The sequence below is a fragment of the Chanodichthys erythropterus genome, chromosome 5, assembly GCF_024489055.1.
Source record: "Chanodichthys erythropterus isolate Z2021 chromosome 5, ASM2448905v1, whole genome shotgun sequence".
In the NCBI taxonomy this organism is placed as follows: Eukaryota; Metazoa; Chordata; class Actinopteri; order Cypriniformes; family Xenocyprididae; genus Chanodichthys; species Chanodichthys erythropterus.
Window position 1 is genome coordinate 33,703,045 of NC_090225.1, and position 17,984 is coordinate 33,721,028.

The following is a 17,984-nucleotide window of genomic DNA, read 5'->3' on the forward strand; positions in this document are numbered from 1 at the left end:
GTGCGCTTTCCGATTGGTTTAGGATGAAACTGCTTGGTGGATAGGGGCGGAGCTTTGGTTAGACTCAGCAAAGGGGAGGGGGCCCACAAGACTCCTCACTGGTTCTTCAGACAAGCTGATTGCATCAATAAATTCAGCCACCAGTGCGAGAGGGATGGTGTTAATATTCAGATCACGGGACAGTGGCAGGAGCAGAAAGAGCCCTTTCATAATGGCAGTCCTGCTTGAGACCAGCTAAGATGAGAGACAGAGAAATGGAGAGAGAGTATTAGGAAGATAGCAGATATGACATTATACTTCAGCTCAAGACCTGTTTGATTTGTTTCAGCCTCTCTGTTCAAAAGCAGTTGTGGTAATTGCTTTTCACATGCTGGTTTTTAGTGTAAAACTCCAGGGATTCTTAGATTGTTTACCTGCTCTCATGTCACAAACGATTTAGAAGTTATATTTTTCCTGACTTGAAAACCTGACGTGCTTCTGAAGATCTGCAGCGGCGTTTGCTAAGGCAACTGTTGCTCATGTTATTGGTTAATTATTTTAACAAAACTGTAACACGTTTATGCTGCAGACTTGACGTCAGATGTTTGATTAGAAATGCATGATACACTATATTGCCAAAAGTATTGGGACACCCCTCCAAATAACTGAATTCAAGTGTTCCAATCACTTCCATGGCCACAGGTGTATATAATCAAGCACCTAGGCATGCAGACTGCTTCTACAAACTTTAGTGAAAGAATGGGTCGCTCTCAGGAGCTCAGTGAATTCAAGCGTGGTGCCGTGATAGGTTGCCACCTGTGCAATAAGTCCATGGGACTTCTGCACAGTGCGCAGAAGTCGCCAACTTTCTGCAGAATCAATAGCTACAGACCTCCAAACTTCATGTGGCCTTCAGATTAGCTCAAGAATAGCACGTAGAGAGCTTCATGGAATGGGTTTCCATGGCCGAGCAGCTGCATCAAAGCCTTACATCACCAAGTGCAATGCAAAGTGTCGGATACAGTGGTGTAAAGCACGCCGCCACTGGACCCTAGAGCAGTGGAGACATGTTCTCTGGAGTGACGAATCATACTTCTCTATCTGGCAATCCGACGGATGAGTCTGGGTTTGGCAGTTGCCAGGAGAACGGCACTTGTCTGACTACATTGTGCCAAGTGTACAGTTTGGTAGAGGGGGATTATGGTGTGGGGTTGTTTTTCAGGGGTTGGGCTTGGCCCCTTAGTTCCAGTGAAAGGAACTCTTAATGCTTCAAGACATTTCGGACAATTTAATGCTCCAAATTTTGTGGGAACAGTTTGGGGATGGCCCCTTCCTGTTCCAACATGACTGCGCACCAGTGCACAAAGCAAGGTCCATAAAGACATGGATAAGCAAGTTTGGTGTGGAGGAACTTGACTGGCCTGTACAGAGTCCTGACCTCAACCCGACAGAACACCTTTGGGTTGAATTAGAGCGGAGACCGTGAGCCAGGCCTTCTCGCCATCATCACTACCTGACCTCACAAATGCGCTTCTAGAAGAATGGTCAAAAATTATCATAAACACACTCCTTGTGGAAAGCCTTCCCAGAAGATTTGAGGCTGTTATAGCTGCAAAGGGCTCTCTCCATATTACTCCCTACGGATTAAGAATGGGATGTCATTAAAGTTCATGTGCACATAAAGGCAGGCATCTCAAAACTTTTGGCAATATAGTGTATATTGGTACCATATTGGATGTCAGCCTGTATTAGTGAGTGTTTTTAACTAAATGTAATGTAATCTTTATATAAAAATAAGAAGGCAATGGCTAATATATATATATATATATATATATATATATATATATATATATATATATATATATATATATATATATATATATATAATGCACTAACTTCCCCTATTTTCTATATTTAGATGGATATATGCTCATTAAAAGCTAATTTTCACAACACTAATTATTTAATAACAATGTTAAACGTTATCCTTAGCAAATAACGAGATGAATGTATATTTTTCATACTGTACAGTTATAATATTGTGAATCCTAAGTTGTTTTTCCCAAAAATAACGTTATTTACTATTTTAAATATATATTTTTAGTGTTTAAAAACATGTTCATTTTATTAAATGTCAGCCATTTAACACTTTTCAAAGTGATAAAACAGTTAAAAATATCCCATAGTTCACAGGGATACTCTAGCATCCACTCAGAACACTTTAGCGGCTGGTTTTGCACGGACAAGCTCCACTCACATTACTTTCCTCTTATACTTAACCTCTGACTGAAGCTACTGTACATGTGCTGTGAATGTCTCCAGCTCTGAAGGATTACCCAGTATGTGGCCTTTAATCACTCCTGTGTCTCTTTTGAAGGATTACCTGCCTTGGTGGTCGCTATCTCAATGGGATTCACAAAAGCAAAAGGATATGGGACACCTCAATAGTAAGACATCTTGCTTTTTTACTTCTTGGTTTCTCTACCCAGAAACTAAAAAGATCCCACACATAGCACAAAAATCATTCCAATTAAAACAGTGGCATGAAGTAGTGAGTCAGAGCCAAGAGACTGCAACAGTCTTACCTAGTTCTCCTGAGGATACCTGGATATAAACAGTGTTTTAAGATCTCTTTAGAGTTCTTGTTCCACACTAAAAGTCTCTCATGTAGAACCATGGCATATGGCTCCAGATCCCCAGACACTCAAGGACGATACGACTGTGTACTGCCATGCCCCATTAAGTTGATGCCGGATGTTAAATTTTATGCAAGATTTGCTGATATTTAGGTTTTTTTTGTGTGTTTGCAGCTGTTGGCTATCTCTGGAAGGTGGTCTTCTCTATGCATTTGTGGGACCTGCTGCTGCAGTGGTGCTGGTAATTTTACACTTTGTTTATTTACAGTCATTTACCAGTCTTAACTACACACACCAGTGCCTTTATAATGTTTTATGTCATTTACTGGACTAGTCTAGCGTGCCAATGTTGAAATGGAAAATTGCCTCACTCCATTGTAGTACGAAATGAAGATTGTGTGACCCCCGTCATTTATATGCATCATTAAGCAGTTTGTTTCTAGACTGAATTAAGATGTAAGGGTGGCACAGAGTCACACAACCATGCTTCTACACAACACTAAACAGTAGATTTATTTCTGTATTGTTGTATTTTTATAGTACAGCTTGAAGCTAGTTATAAAATACTCAAAAACATTGAAAAGCACTATAATTTGTTTATATTCAAAGAAAGCCTTTGCATTTAGTCATTGCTTTAAACAATGCTGAAGATGTGTGGTTAATTTAATGCACAGATCAGGTCCTGACAGTGTTACTGTTTGTGTGTGTGTACAGGTTAACATGGTGATTGGCATTCTGGTGTTTAATAAACTGGTTTCGAGAGATGGGATCCTGGATAAGAAACTAAAACATAGAGCAGGGTAAGTGCCAATTAAGCAACATTGCACAAACACATACATACAAAAAACTCATAAGCTCTGTTCCAAAACCTAATTCTGGGTTCACAAGGTGTCCTGAAAATTTACTGAAAATGGTCTTTTCAATAAGGAAACCAGTTTCTTTGAAATTACAAGTTAGCTGGCTGTTAAATGTCTTTTAGCAAAACGGCTTTAAATGTTGGGCAGCTCGCAGTAACTACACATGCTTGTTGCTGCTTCCTGACATCCTGTCAGTATAGCTAAGGTGTGGAAATGAGCTAATGAAAAGAAGAACATCTACACTTCCATTCAAAAGTTTATATATGTACACCGATCATGCATAACATTATGACTTCACCGCTGACAGGTGAAGTGAATAACACTGATTATCTCTTCATCACGGCACCTGTTAGTGGGTGGGATATATTAGGCAGCAAGTGAACATTTTGTCCTCAAAGTTGATATGTTAGAAGCAGGAAAAATAGGCAAGCGTAAGGATTTGAGCGAGTTTGACAAGGGTTAAATTGTGATGGCTAGACGACTGGGTCAGAGCATCTCCAAAACTGCAGCTCTTGTGGGGTGTTCCTGGTCTGCAGCGTTCAGTATCTATCAAAAGTGGTCCAAGGAAGGAACAGTGGTGAACTGGTTACAGGGTCATGGGTGGCCAAGGCTCATTGATGCATGAGGGGAGCGAAGGCTGTCCCGTGTGGACTGATCCAACAGACGAGTTACTGTAGTTCAAATTGCTCAAGAAGTTAATGCTGGTTCTGATAGAAAGGTGTCAGAATACACAGTGCATCGCAGTTTGTTGCGTATGGAGCTGGATAGCCGTAGACCAGTCAGGGTGCCCATGCTGTCCCCTGTCCACCATCGAAAGCACCAACGGTGGGCACATGAGCATCAGGACCATGGGGAAATGGAAGAAGGTGGCCTGTTCTGATGAATCATGTTTCCTTTTACATCACGTGGATGTCTGGGTGCGTGTGCGTTGCTTACCTGGGGAACACGTGGCACCAGGATGCACTATGGGAAAAAAAACAAGCCGGCAGAGGAATTGTGATGCTTTGGACAATGTTCTGCTGGGAAACCTTGGCTCCTGCCATCCATGTGGATGTTACTTTGACACGTATCGCTTATCTAAGCATTGTTGCAGACCATGTACACTCTTTCATGGAAACAGTTTTCCCTGGTGGCTGTGGCCTCTTTCAGCAGGATAATGCGCCCTGCCACAAAGCAAAAATTATTCAGGAATGGTTTGAGGAGCACAACAACGAGTTTGTGGTGTTGACTTGGCCTCCAAATTCCCCAGATCTCAATCCAATCAAGCATCTGTGGGATGTGCTGAACAAACAAGTCCGATCCATGGAGGCTCCACCTCGCAACTTACAGGACGTAAAGGATCTGCTGTTAACATCTTGGTGCAGATACCACAGCACACCTTCAGGGGTCTAGTGGAGTCCATGCCTCGACGGGTCAGGGCTGGTTTGGCAACAAATGTTGGACAAACACAATATTAAGGAAGGTGGTCATAATGTTATGCCTAATAAGTCATATATATATATATATATATATATATATATATATATATATATATATATATATATGTATATATATAGCAAGGGTGCTTTAAATTGATCAAAAGTAACAGAAAATACATTTATAATATTACAGAAGATTTAAAACCTGTTTTCTTAGCAACACCAAACTGTTTATGCTAAACCGCGTTGTCACCTGTGTTGACAGTAGGCTATAAGACCTCATTAGGTTTTGGAACAGAGCTATAGTGTCATCTGAGCATGACATAACTACAGAAACAGGTAGTCCTGATCCAAATTTACACCATTAGAGATATTTCCAGCCTAGTCTAGCTGCTCAAACAAACCGATTCAAATTCTGGTGCTACTAAATATGCAGAAATTACACACTTCCAAAAGAAACTTTTGGTATAATCAGATCACCATGTAAATATGTTCCCTCTGTGTTGTCTGGTTATTTGACTGTCCTGCAGGCAGATGAGCGAGCCCCATACAGGACTAACTTTAAAATGTGCCAAATGTGGCGTTGTCTCAACTACTGCTTTATCAGCAACAACGGCCAGCAATGCCATGTAAGTACCCAGCAATGCCTCAGCAAAATCGATTATGCTGATTAAGCTGCAGGCGCGAGTGTGCGTGTGTCCTTCCCCTTGCCTCAGGGAAGGAGACTGTGGAGGTGTTAAATGAACAGCTGGCTCTTGTTCTCCGTCTGTAATATGTTGACACACTCTATTGGAACAATAGATTGGTTGCTGTGCTCTTGATGATAATGGTGGCAATTTAGGACAGTTTGGACATGCATGCTTTCATCTGGTATGAAACTGGCAAACAAAATCTATCTTCACCGTATATGTTCTATAGAGCGCAACAGAAGACATCTGTAGAAATCCCCATCATTTTTTCCATAGAAAAATATATATTTTACAATGGCATATAAACCTTTCAAGACAGACCAACCATGACATCTGAGGATGTTTGAGTTCAACGTCATTTTTATGAGATGTAGCCTCCCTACACTCTCAAACTAGTATATAAAATATTCTAATAATTATTATTTAAATAAAATTTTATAATAATAATAAATGTATTTTATACTTAGTCAATGACCAGTATATTTGAATATTTTTGCAAAAAAATAATAATCATTGTATTTTATACCTGTAGTTAATTACTAGTGTAACTGAATATTTTATTTATTTTATTACTGCAATACAATATAATAATTATCATATACTTTATATTTTATTTATCAATGATTAGTTTTATGTGATAAGTACTTCCCTCACAAACAAATTTAATTGCCTTTTTTCAGATTTTTATGTACTTTTTTAATTCAAATCAAAGACTATTGTTATGATTCATCTCGAAGCTGGTTGGTTTGTTTGAGGCTTAGAGCTTTTTTATTGAATTGTGTTTGTGTGTTTTTTTGAATGCCTATTTAGGAAATGAATGGGTCAAACTATTTTTGGGACCAATGCCACAATGCTGTTGTTTTTGTTGTTCATTCCACCATCTCTGTTTCTGTCTCAGGGCCTCCCTGTGGAGTTCCTGTGTTGTCCTCCCTCTGTTAGCTCTCACCTGGATGTCTGCAGTGCTGGCCATGACGGACAAACGCTCAATTTTATTCCAGATCCTCTTCGCGGTCTTTGACTCCCTGCAAGGCTTTGTCATAGTCATGGTCCACTGTATCCTCAGAAGAGAGGTAGGGCTGGAACCAGTAAAATCCCTTACAGTTCCTTCACAGGTCCAGTTAATTTTACTCCTTGCCCAGTTTTCATTAAAAGGAATAGCTCACCCAAAATATGAATATTCTGTCATCATATAATGACCAACATGTTCAGACCTGTATGATTTTCTTTCTTCTGTAGAAGACAAAAGAAGATATTTTGATTTTGTTTTATTATACAATTAAATTCTGCAGAATAAAGAAAAGCAGTTGTTCTTCTTGGTCTGAACCGTGTACTCATTAATGGGAGTATTACCATGAGTACTAGTATTTCACAAAACCACTTTCAGACCAGCCAAGCCAGCAATATTCACCTTTAAAATCTGTGCTGACTGATCCTCTGATGAATCCCTCTGCCTCTGAAACAACTTTCCTTTTGGGCTGACATCACCAAGCCCTTTTATTTTGTCATTTATAGATCACATCTGCTGGCCCATTCTGGTACACTTTTCATGTCCAATTAAATCCTGATAAAATCAAATGCCTGCATTTTTTTTTTTCTCGATTAACATCTTATTTTTCTCAGAAGTTTGTCATATTATCAGTGTTGGATGTAACTCATTACTGAAATTTAATTACTTTTCCCTTGAAAACGTAAAGTAAGGGATTATTCTTATTTTTTCTGTCATTTAATTACAGTTACTTCTAATGTAATTGCATTAAAGTATAGTTTATAGAACAATTCTGTATAAAACAATAGTGGACTTAATATCAAAATTTAACGTCTAATGTTAAAATGTGTTTTTAATGTAACCTTCTTCCTTTAAATACTTTCCTCAGTTCAAGAATAATTTATGCTATTTTATATTATGTATTTGAAAGAATTAAATGACCAGTTTCATGTCTTTGTATTGTTCAACTTGTCGAGGTTGATTATGGGATTTAGAAATTAATTTGTAATAAGTAATGCAATACTTTTTAGAGAGAGTAATTAGTATAGTAATCTAATTACACTGCTGAAGATGTAACAGTATCTAGTAATTAATTACTTTTTTTAGAGTAACTTACCCAACACTGCATATTGCAGAATAAATTAATTTTAAAGGTGCCCTAGAATCAAAAATTGAATTTACCTCGGCATAGTTGAAAAACAAGAGTTCAGTACATGGAAATGACATACAGTGAGTCTCAAACTCCATTGTTTCCTCCTTCTTGTGTAAATCTCATTTGTTTAAAAGACCTCTGAAGAACAGGCGAATCTCAACATAACACCGACTGTTACGTAACAGTCAGGATCATTAATATGTACGCCCCCAATATTTGCATATGCCAGCCCATGTTCAAGGCATTAGACAAGGGCAAAATGTCTGGATGTGCACAGCTGAATCATCAGACTAGGTAAGCAAGCAAGGACAACAGCGAAAAATGGCAGATGGAGCAATAATAACTGACATGATCCATGATAACATGATATTTTTAGTGATTTTTGTAAATTGTCTAAATGTTTCGTTAGCATGTTGCTAATGAACTGTTAAATGTGGTTAAAGTTACCATCGTTTCTTACTGTATTCACGGAGACAAGAGCCGTCGCTATTTTCATTATTAAACACTTGCAGTCTGTATAATTCATAAACACAACTTCATTCTTTATAAATCTCTCCAACAGTGTGTAATGTTAGCTTTAGCCATGGAGCACAGCCTCAAACTCATTCAGAATCAAATGTAAACATCCAAATAAATACTATGCTCACATGATCCGACGCATACAAGCAGCATGCATGACGGACATCTTGTAAAGATCCATTTGAGGGTTATATTAGCTGTGTGAACTTTGTAAATGCACTATATTATAGTCGAGAGCTCGGGGGGGCAGGGAGCGCGCAATTTAAAGGGGCCACAGCCTGAATCAGTGCATAGTTAATGATGCAGTTAAAAAAAATTATTAAAAAAAATCTATGGGGTATTTTGAGCTGAAACTTCACAGACACATTCAGGGGAGACCTTAGACTTATATTACATCTTGTAAAAACTGGTTCTAGGGCACCTTTAAAATAGATTAACCTAAAAAAGAAAAGAAAAGAAAAAGAAATTGTAACAATATTTCAATATTACTTTTTTACTGCATTTCCGATCAAATAAATGCAGCCTCGGTGAGCATAAGAAGCTTCTTTCAGAAACATTTTAAAACCCTGAAGAAATGTGCCTCTCCGAAATGTTTTGTATAGTATGATAACATATGTTGTTGCCGAGGTTTAACAATGTGACTAAAATGATGGTTCACAGGTTCAAGATGCCTTCAGATGTCGTCTAAGAAACTGTCAAGACCCCATTAATGCTGACGCGACTGGTACATTCCCCAACGGGCATGCACAGATCATGGTAAGAAACGAGACTCCTGAGTTTAGTATTCTTCCAATGTACAGTCACAAACTCAGCAGGAATACGCTGAGTTTAAATTAGCTGCGAAAACATTTGCATCTGGCTTGATGCTATTAGATGTATGCGCTGTGACCTCTTGATATAATAGAGCGCTGTCTTTGTTATACAGTGTTATTGCTTATACAGTTATGACAGGATATGGAGAAATGGAGAATTGTCTTTACTTAATTAATAACGGCAATTCTTTTATCCATATCCTTTGGCTTTCCTCTGGCCTTCGCTTTTCTCAGATGGGACGCATTTGTCATATTTCATACCGGTCTTTCTCATCCTTCACTTGCTTGAGGGAGTAATTGCTGTTAAAATGGTTCCAGAGATGTGTGACCCGTGCAGAACCACTGGCACATAATGATCACAGTTCTCATTTATGTTTTGATTTAAAGTTTCTTTACTAGAAGCATTTCACTATAATGAGGCCTCCAGTGTGCAGACTGCCTTTGATTCGCCACTGTCGATGGCTCCTCTATTGTGATACCTGAATAATCTCATTCTATTTATAAATGGGTTCGACAGACGACTGTGGGACGTGGTTAGACTGCAGACACAAGCCAGCAAAGTCATGCAATTTGAGAATAATCTCATGATAGCATTAATATGTTGTTGGACTGTATTACCTTACTGATGTATTATTCTGATTTTAAATGGTTGATTAGACGGGAAAATGCTTTTATGTCTGCAACTGTCAAAGTAAAAATAAAGCTTTAGCTTTTATGTTTTAGTACTAAATCAAACTCCTTGTGCATGTCTAATTTTACAATGGCTTTGCCGGCTTCTTTTTTTTCACAGACGGACTTTGAGAAAGACGTGGACATCGCATGTCGATCAGGTAAGAAACAGATGGTGCACTATTAATGCGTTTCATAATTACTTCTACTCTCCTGGGCCAAAAAAGGCCCAAGAGACTAAACATTCAGGTTGAACATCAGAACCATAGAAGTCCCAGTGGAATGGGACAGTCATCCAATGTCATAGTTTTCATAGATAAAGTGCAGATTTTTTTTTTTTTTTCCTTTGATAGATACTGATACACATTTGAACTGCTTCTAAAGCATAAAAAGTTAAATTTTTAATTTCACAGAATATTAAATTCATGGACTTTATTACTTTCATTGTATAAATAATATATAAACCTAATTAAAATAGATTTAATCTTGTTAAAATTAAGCACACAAATGTGCTGGCAATTTCAGTCTTTCAAGTTTTGTAAAACACTTGTATGTCTTCTGTAAAAAATATTATAAAAGATGTCCATATATTGATGTTGAATTAATCATGATTATTTTATTCCACACATTATTCCCTTTTATCTTTATCTAGCTGCCGTATGGAATAAACGTGAATCCATGAGTGTACTGTTTAATTATCTCCCCTAAGTAAACAGTTGATGAAGAACAATGAAGCTTTTAAGTCCCTTGAAATTCGTTCAAACCACGATTTTTGTTTCAAGGTCTAGACAGAATTGTTTTATTGTTCTACTGAAAAAGTGTTTTTTTTTTAAAAATGCTATTCTTCTGACATCCAGCCAACAAAGTTCAAAACAGCATGAAGTCTTCATTAGAGCCATTTTTCAGTTTTTATGTAGGAATGTTATGCCCCTAGACAACATGGTGGCTCTTGTCACATTTTTACATGTCTGTCTGCACCGAAGGCGAAAATGTTGCATGATACAACACAAGCACAGTCAATTAGACGGTTAAGACCAATTAGACTTCACTATGGGTGGGGCTGCACAGTGTGACGCCACATAAATAGAAACCAAGCAACTGATAAAAATTTCCTGTCACTTATCACAGCCAGAGCTCATTTTGACATCGATATGAGCCACTAAATTACTTAAACTGCATAATCAGATGTCATGACAGTTGTCTGAATGTTGGGCTTCTATTTTTTTTTTTTTTGTGAATTTTTACTTATGGCAAATGCTAACAAACAAACAAACAAACAAACAAAAAGTTGTGTAACAAGGGCATTGTAAATCAGATAATTAGCTTACACTGTAGTCCTGAAGTGCAGCAAGTAACACAATTTGCTAACCCTTTTGTTTTTGTTTTGAAATTAAGTGTAATATATCAGCGCTCTGACTCTAGTGTTCTTTATTAAAGCTGGATTAAGATCAGCTCAGAGGTGATATTGTGACATGGTGTGTCCTTCATTAGGACAGCATAAAACTTTAATCCAAGATTTACTTTAACTACCAAAAACAAGAAGGGTGAGTCTCACAAAAATAAGGTCATATTTTACCCCTAAATTGTAAATAATTATAATAATAAATAAATAAAATAAAATAATTAATAATTATTTTAGGACCATTAATTTTTTATGTGATGTACTTCCCAAAAAAATCTTACTACTGATAAATAGATCCTCATTATTGTAACACATACTTTATTCTATCATTCTAAATTATATTGCATTCATTTTTATACAGTAAAAAATATAGGGGTGTTATATGACCAGGACATGTTGACAGATTTCACCCTGAGAGTCCTTGTCCTGAGCCTGAAGCCCTTTCTGTGTTCTTCTATCAGTATTCGGCTGCGCTCTTCAGACGCCATGTTGTGTGATGCATTAGTGTGGCCTACCATCAGAGCTGGAAGATTTTTAAGCAGGCGTTGTTGTCCTCTGGTCTCCTTGTTGTTCAGTTATGAACAGTGGCAGTAATTCCCTTATGGATTGGTGGAGATAGAGTGGTGCTGCAGAGGACAGGCTGTTCTCAGAGTGCTGATGCTTCTTCTGACATTGCATCTGGAGATGTGTGTGTCTCTTTCAGCTGAACAGAATCAATCTAGTCTAAATATGGACACATTTCTATAACAGCAGGTGTTGTAAGGAGGTCTATGGTTTGTCAATGCATAGGTCTTGCTGAAAATATCAGCTTAGATGGTTAGTGCTGATGGACTGCCACAACCATGCTGTTCACCAGCAAAACTCATTTGTACTAGGCATCATTTTGGTCTCTTGTAAAAGAATATGGCCCGGTTTCACAGACAGGGCTTAGCCTAAACCAGGATTAGGCCTTAGTTCAATTAGGATATTTAAGTAGCTTTTATTAACACACACTAGAAAAAGACATTACTGGTGTGCATCTTGAGACAAAACAATGGCATTGACATTTTAAGATATGTAAATACAAGTTACTTTCAGTTAAAACAGCTCAAACATGCATTTTAGTCTAGGACTAGCTTAAGCCTCGTCTGTGAAACCAGGGGTATATGTTCTGTATTAATTAAATTGGTTCATGCTGATACATATGCTTCAACTGGAATGAACAGTTATTCTGGTAACACTTTATTTTGAGTCCGCTTTAGACATTCTTCTAACTATAAGTAACTTTGCAACTACATGTCAACTACCAGTCAGAGTAGTAGTAGACAGTCTGCTCAATATCTGCTAACACTTTATTGTGAGGGTCCCCCAACAGACATTCTACTGACTATAAGTTACTTCTCAACTTCTACTAACCCTAACCTAACAGTCTACTAATACTTTAATGAGAGTTAGTTGATGTGGTTGCAAATTAATGAGTTAGCGGACATGTACATAGTTGTAAAGCTACCTATAGTTAGTAGATTGCCTAAAGAGGACTACTGAAATAAAGTGTAATTGTTATTCACTTTTGAATTTACTTGTCTTTTTTTATTATTATTTTTTTTTATTCACTGCTAGAATTGTAGCTTCATAACTCACTTGTTTTTGGGGAATAGGTCAACATAAGCCACATTTCCACCAAAATTACCCAGAACAATTATCCCAGGAAATTTTTTCCCCCAGACCTGTTGCTGTCTGCATTTCCTTTGCAGGCTAAAGTACTGTGAAGATTAGTGATTGGTGACGCAACACATAAGCACATATACAAGCTTTAATAAAGCCTGAACCTTGCTGTTGGACCATCGGTCGTGTGTTTTAAACTCCATTGTTGATTAACTCTTACTGCACACACCACAACAGACTTTTAAAATGGTGGTTGAAATAAAATGCTGCGTGGAGTCAACCAATCAAAAGGCTGCATGAACTCAACCAATCAGCGCCGAAGTCCCACCCCCGAAAGTTCTCGAACTTTAAAAAAGTACTACCTCGTGAGCAGGGACTTTCTGAGGGGGAAATTTTTACCCGGAACTTCATTTAGGCCCTGGTTCCTGCAGTTGAAACACACCAAGTACCATCCCAAAGTCCTTAGTTCCTGGGGAAAGTTCCTGTGGTGGAAATGCAGCAATAAACTAGGGCCGTGATTGTCGGATATGTTAGTATTGACACTTCAGCTATGTATCCGATCTATTATGAAAAATGTTCTGATTGGTTAAGTTGTTTGGTTACCAACATTTAAAGAACAGCACACGTTTTTGCATCACACATTTTTACTAATGATATTCCTTCCTACCTGCAGCCCTCCACAAAGACATGGGCTCCTGTCGAGCGGCCACCATCACCGGCACCCTCTCCCGCATCTCTCTCAATGATGAGGAGGAAGAGAAAGGTCCCGAGGGGCTCAATTACTCCACGTTGCCTGGCAACATCATGTCTAAAGTCCTTATCCAGCAGCCCTCTGGACTTCACATGTCCATGGGCGTGGGCGATCTGGGAGACCAGTGTATGGACAGCACGGCAGACATGCGGCGGACGGTATACCTGTGTACGGACGACGCCACCAGGCAAAGCGAGCAGGAGCTGAGCGCGCACGACCTAAGTGGCCACCCCCAGCCGGGACAGATGGAGACGGACTACATCGTCCTGCCTCGCAGTTCCGCAGCGGTGTCGGCGTCCGGGTCCAGCAGCGTTCCCACCCTGCTGAAGGAGGACAGCAAGATGAGCATGACTATGGACTCTCTGTCGCATGACAGGTTGATGCATTACAAGATGGGTGCAGAGTTTAACCTTGGCCACTCGGGGATGGAGCACATGGGAATGGAACAGCAGTATCCCATCCAGACCGAACACATGCAGAATCTTCCCTTCGAGCCACGCACGGCTGTGAAGAACTTCCTGGCAGAAATGGAGGAGAGCGGAGGGCTGTCACGAAGCGAAACTGGTTCAACTATATCGATGAGCTCTTTAGAGGTGCGACTTCGAATCTAGTCTTGGGTGTAAACAGTTAGGCAGAAGCGTGCTTTACACAAGTACATGAATGCAGAGGCTTCTAGCTGCACAAGCGTGATTTTACTCAATGTTGCGTACCGATATGTATGCCGAACTGTGCAATTCATAATGCTGTGCTGCTGTTTTACTGTTGCCACAAATGCATTATAGCTGCCAAACATTGTTCCAAACCTGTAAGACCTTCTTTCATCTTCGGAACACAAATTAAGATATTTTTGATGAAATCTGAAAGCTTTCTAATCCCCCATAGGCAGCAACGCAATTAACACTTTCAAGGCCCAGAAAGGTAATAAAGACATTGGTAACACTTTTTTTTAGGATCTTTTAACTAGTTGCTTATTAGCACACATATTACTAGAATATTGGCTATTTATTAGTACTTACACTCTAAAAACTGCTGGGTTAAATATGGACAAAACCAGGGATTGGGTTGTTTTTACCCAGCCATTTTTTTTTTTTTAACCCAGCAATTTTTAGAGTGTATTAAGTACATATCAATGCCTTATTCACCATGACCTTATTCTACATTCTTTATCCTACCCAATACCTAAACTTAACAACTACCTTACTAACTATTAATAAGCAGGAAATTAGGAGTTTATTAAGGGAAAAGTTAATAGTTAATAGTTTATATGCGTTTCCTATACTTAAGTGTTACCAAGACATATTTAAATTAGTCCATGTGACTACAGTGGTTCAACGTTAGTTTTATGAAGCAACAAGAATACTTTTTAGCAAAACAATTTCTTCTCTTTCACTTCTCTCTCTGGCACTTTTCACATTGTAAACACAGTGCAGTGGGTTCTACATCAGAATGCCGGCTCTGTATTGGCTGGCTCCTGTGTCAGCAGGTATGCGTCGTGGTGCTCAAGTGAAAAGCAAAGTGCTCCAAAGATGAACGAAGGTCTTACTGGTTTGGAACGAAATAAGGGTGTGTAATAATGACATAATTTTACATTTTGGGTGAACTAACCCTTTAATTCCCAGAATTAAGCCAAAGGCAAAAGGCAAGCAAAACAAAAAAACTATAATAAATATTTAAGTTAGTTAAATTCATGAAGAAATGGAAGTAGCAACATATCTTTTTTCCATATTTTGATTGGTTCTGTCCATTGCTTGTTGATTGGATGGAAGCAGATTGATTATAAGGAAGGGGTGGGTTTAAGCAGACTAAATGATTGGAAGTCCAGCATTCATCAGCAGACAGAAGTCTGTCGTTTCACTGGAAGATTATGCTTTTACATTTCGATTGAAAATTCTAGTGTTCAAAAAAGAGAGTGAATTTTATTTCATGCAACTTTAAAGGGAGTGTTCAGCTCAAAATGATAATTGTCATTATTTACTCCAGACCTACGTGACTTTCTTCTGCAAATTGCAATATCGTTTTTTCTTTGTTCATTTATTAAGTCAAAACGGTTCAATGTTGTTCAGACCCAAACTTTCTTCACAATATCTTCTTTTGTGTTAAGTTATGTACAACAGATCAAAGTTTGCGTACTTATGTACAGTTTGTCTGGCCTTAAAGGTCATTGCAGAGGCACTGTAAGACATTTCAACCTCTCATCATTACTGAAATATTGTAAAGCACTGGTATCGACTGGCTTCCTTGAGGGAAAATACATTTGAAACCGATCCATAGCTGAAACCGTTTCCTGCCAAAAGCTTCAAGGCATACAAGTCTTGCTCTGATGTACAAGAAACATACTTGCTCATGTGCATCTTCTTAGAGATGGGACCAAATTTCAGATTTCAGCAGAATTATTTCTCCAAGTTTCGTAATATCCAACATTATTTTTTTGTCTTTCTGTCTTGGTTTTACAGAGAAGAAAGTCGAGGTACCAGGATCTAGACTTCGAGGTGAGTGAAACCTCTGCATGGCGAAGTGCATGCGTCAGGCCTTTGTTGCAAGAAAGCGAAGGGCCATTTGTTGCGTTTGTGTTGCCCCTTTAATTTACAACTACTTTGTGTAGCACTTAAGCTTATTGGAGTAGCATGTCCTGACACAACTGCGATTTATGAAGCGTTGTGTGGTTTAGCGTAAAAGCAATGCTGTCAGCCACCACATATTCCCATTTTATCCTTTTACATCCCTTGACTTCAAGCTGAAAATCAAAAAATAGCCTGTATATTTTCACATTTTTAAGGTCACTTGCAGTATCCCCCAGAGCATTTCAGCCCTTTACCAAAAAGTGAAATTGAATGTCAAGTGCTACCACTGACCCTTCATATATGCCAGTGCCGTTTGTCATAACCTTGTCATAGCATTCAGCCAAATTTGCAGGGTGAGCACGGCGTTTTTATACGGTGATAAATTCTTTGAAAGTAACCAGGTTTTTTCCTGTTGCAAAGTTCTGGTTCTCAGCTTGACTGAACTCCAAATCCCACCCCCTACCCCTTCCCCTCCCTCCCCCCTCCTACCCTTGCCATTGCAGAAAGTCATGCACACCAGGAAAAGGCATATGGAGCTGTTCCAGGAACTCAATCAGAAATTTCAAACCCTGGACCGATTTCGAGACATACCAAATATGGGCGGCATGGTGAGTAACAGGAAACGGGGTTCAGTGTGTCTCATTACCGAGTACTGGGGGGGGCGCCGCGTTGTCTATGTTTAGCTGTGTCTTCTTGTGGCGCCCCACTCTTGTGCACAGGAAGTGAGTGACTGAAGGAATGAATAGTTATCCACCCAATGTATTCATGTGGAAAAATAGTACGCTGCCTGGCCCAGGGGGTGGAAGAGGAAGTATTAAGGGATGAGAGAGAGGAAGAGCGACTGAGCCGTCATTGTGATCCATGCTCATTCAAACAAGGCCATAAGCTGCTAACATGCTTATTATTTTTTCCTCACTGTTTGGTGAATGCACGGGACAAAAAACACTTGATTTGCTTCAGATATTGGAGAGGTTCTCTGTGCTTTCCGCAGTATGCTGCACAAATTATCTGTAATTGTAAGGCAGGTGGGATTGTTTGATTTGCGGGCAGGCCAATTGCAACACAATTGCATTCCACCATCCAGCACCATGTAGAAAACAAGCGTTCAGTGTCATTTTGTTACATTCTCCAGCTGACTGGCACTGGAAGGTTCGCTTTGATAATTAAGCGATTTTTAGACATGAGCTCTGCTATTAGCATGCATTTTCTGTGATCGGATCACAATCCATACGCTCTTGACCTTGATAAAAGCCAGTGCACTCAAGATGCGCTGTGATCGGATCACTGAAACCACATTCTGATCATATTCAATGCAGGTGTAAATGTTAATGTGGTCTTGCGATATGGTCACCCGATTTAAATGACAAATATCCCATGATTTATTCCAATTTAGACCGTTAATCCAATGTAGACTCACAAAGGTGCTTTAAAACTTGATTTTGTCCTCTTTCATTCACTTGTAATGCATTAGCATTCTTATTTGTGAGAATGTTGCTAAAGCAGGAAATAGACCAAATGCTTTTTAAGCAGTTAATATGACGGAAAGCATTTTGAATTATCCATCAATGATGGAGAAATCTCTGTTTAATGCAATCTCTAATGTAGTATGTAAGTGGCATTTCCATATTGTGCAAGCGTCTAGATACGATCAAGATACAAAATGCATGGGTAACACTTTACAATGAGGTTCTATACTTTAACATTAACTAATGCATCAGGCATCGTGAACTAACAATGAAATAGTCCTCTACTGCATTTATTAATCTATGCTAATGCTAATTTATACATACATTTCAAGCTGTATAAATTAGCATTAATGTATTATGAAAGAACATGAATTTCCAATGAACAATTAGATTTATAAGGTAACCTAGATTGATAAATGCTGCAAAAATGGTTCATTTAAGAA

The 17,984-nt window shown here is 38.7% G+C and overlaps 1 protein-coding gene across 1 annotated transcript in view; it reads left to right on the forward strand.

Moving 5' to 3' along the window:
• adgrb3 (adhesion G protein-coupled receptor B3) overlaps positions 1–17,984 on the forward strand; it is a 207,594-nt gene that overhangs the window by 188,652 nt on the left and 958 nt on the right. Inside the window, exons 21-30 of the mRNA XM_067385508.1 lie at positions 2,357–2,426; positions 2,790–2,856; positions 3,330–3,415; positions 5,421–5,519; positions 6,478–6,649; positions 8,897–8,992; positions 9,839–9,878; positions 13,437–14,107; positions 15,968–16,003; positions 16,579–16,683. Of these exons, the coding sequence (XP_067241609.1) occupies positions 2,357–2,426; positions 2,790–2,856; positions 3,330–3,415; positions 5,421–5,519; positions 6,478–6,649; positions 8,897–8,992; positions 9,839–9,878; positions 13,437–14,107; positions 15,968–16,003; positions 16,579–16,683 (1,442 nt within the window). The remainder of the gene's footprint in view (positions 1–2,356; positions 2,427–2,789; positions 2,857–3,329; positions 3,416–5,420; positions 5,520–6,477; positions 6,650–8,896; positions 8,993–9,838; positions 9,879–13,436; positions 14,108–15,967; positions 16,004–16,578; positions 16,684–17,984) is intronic.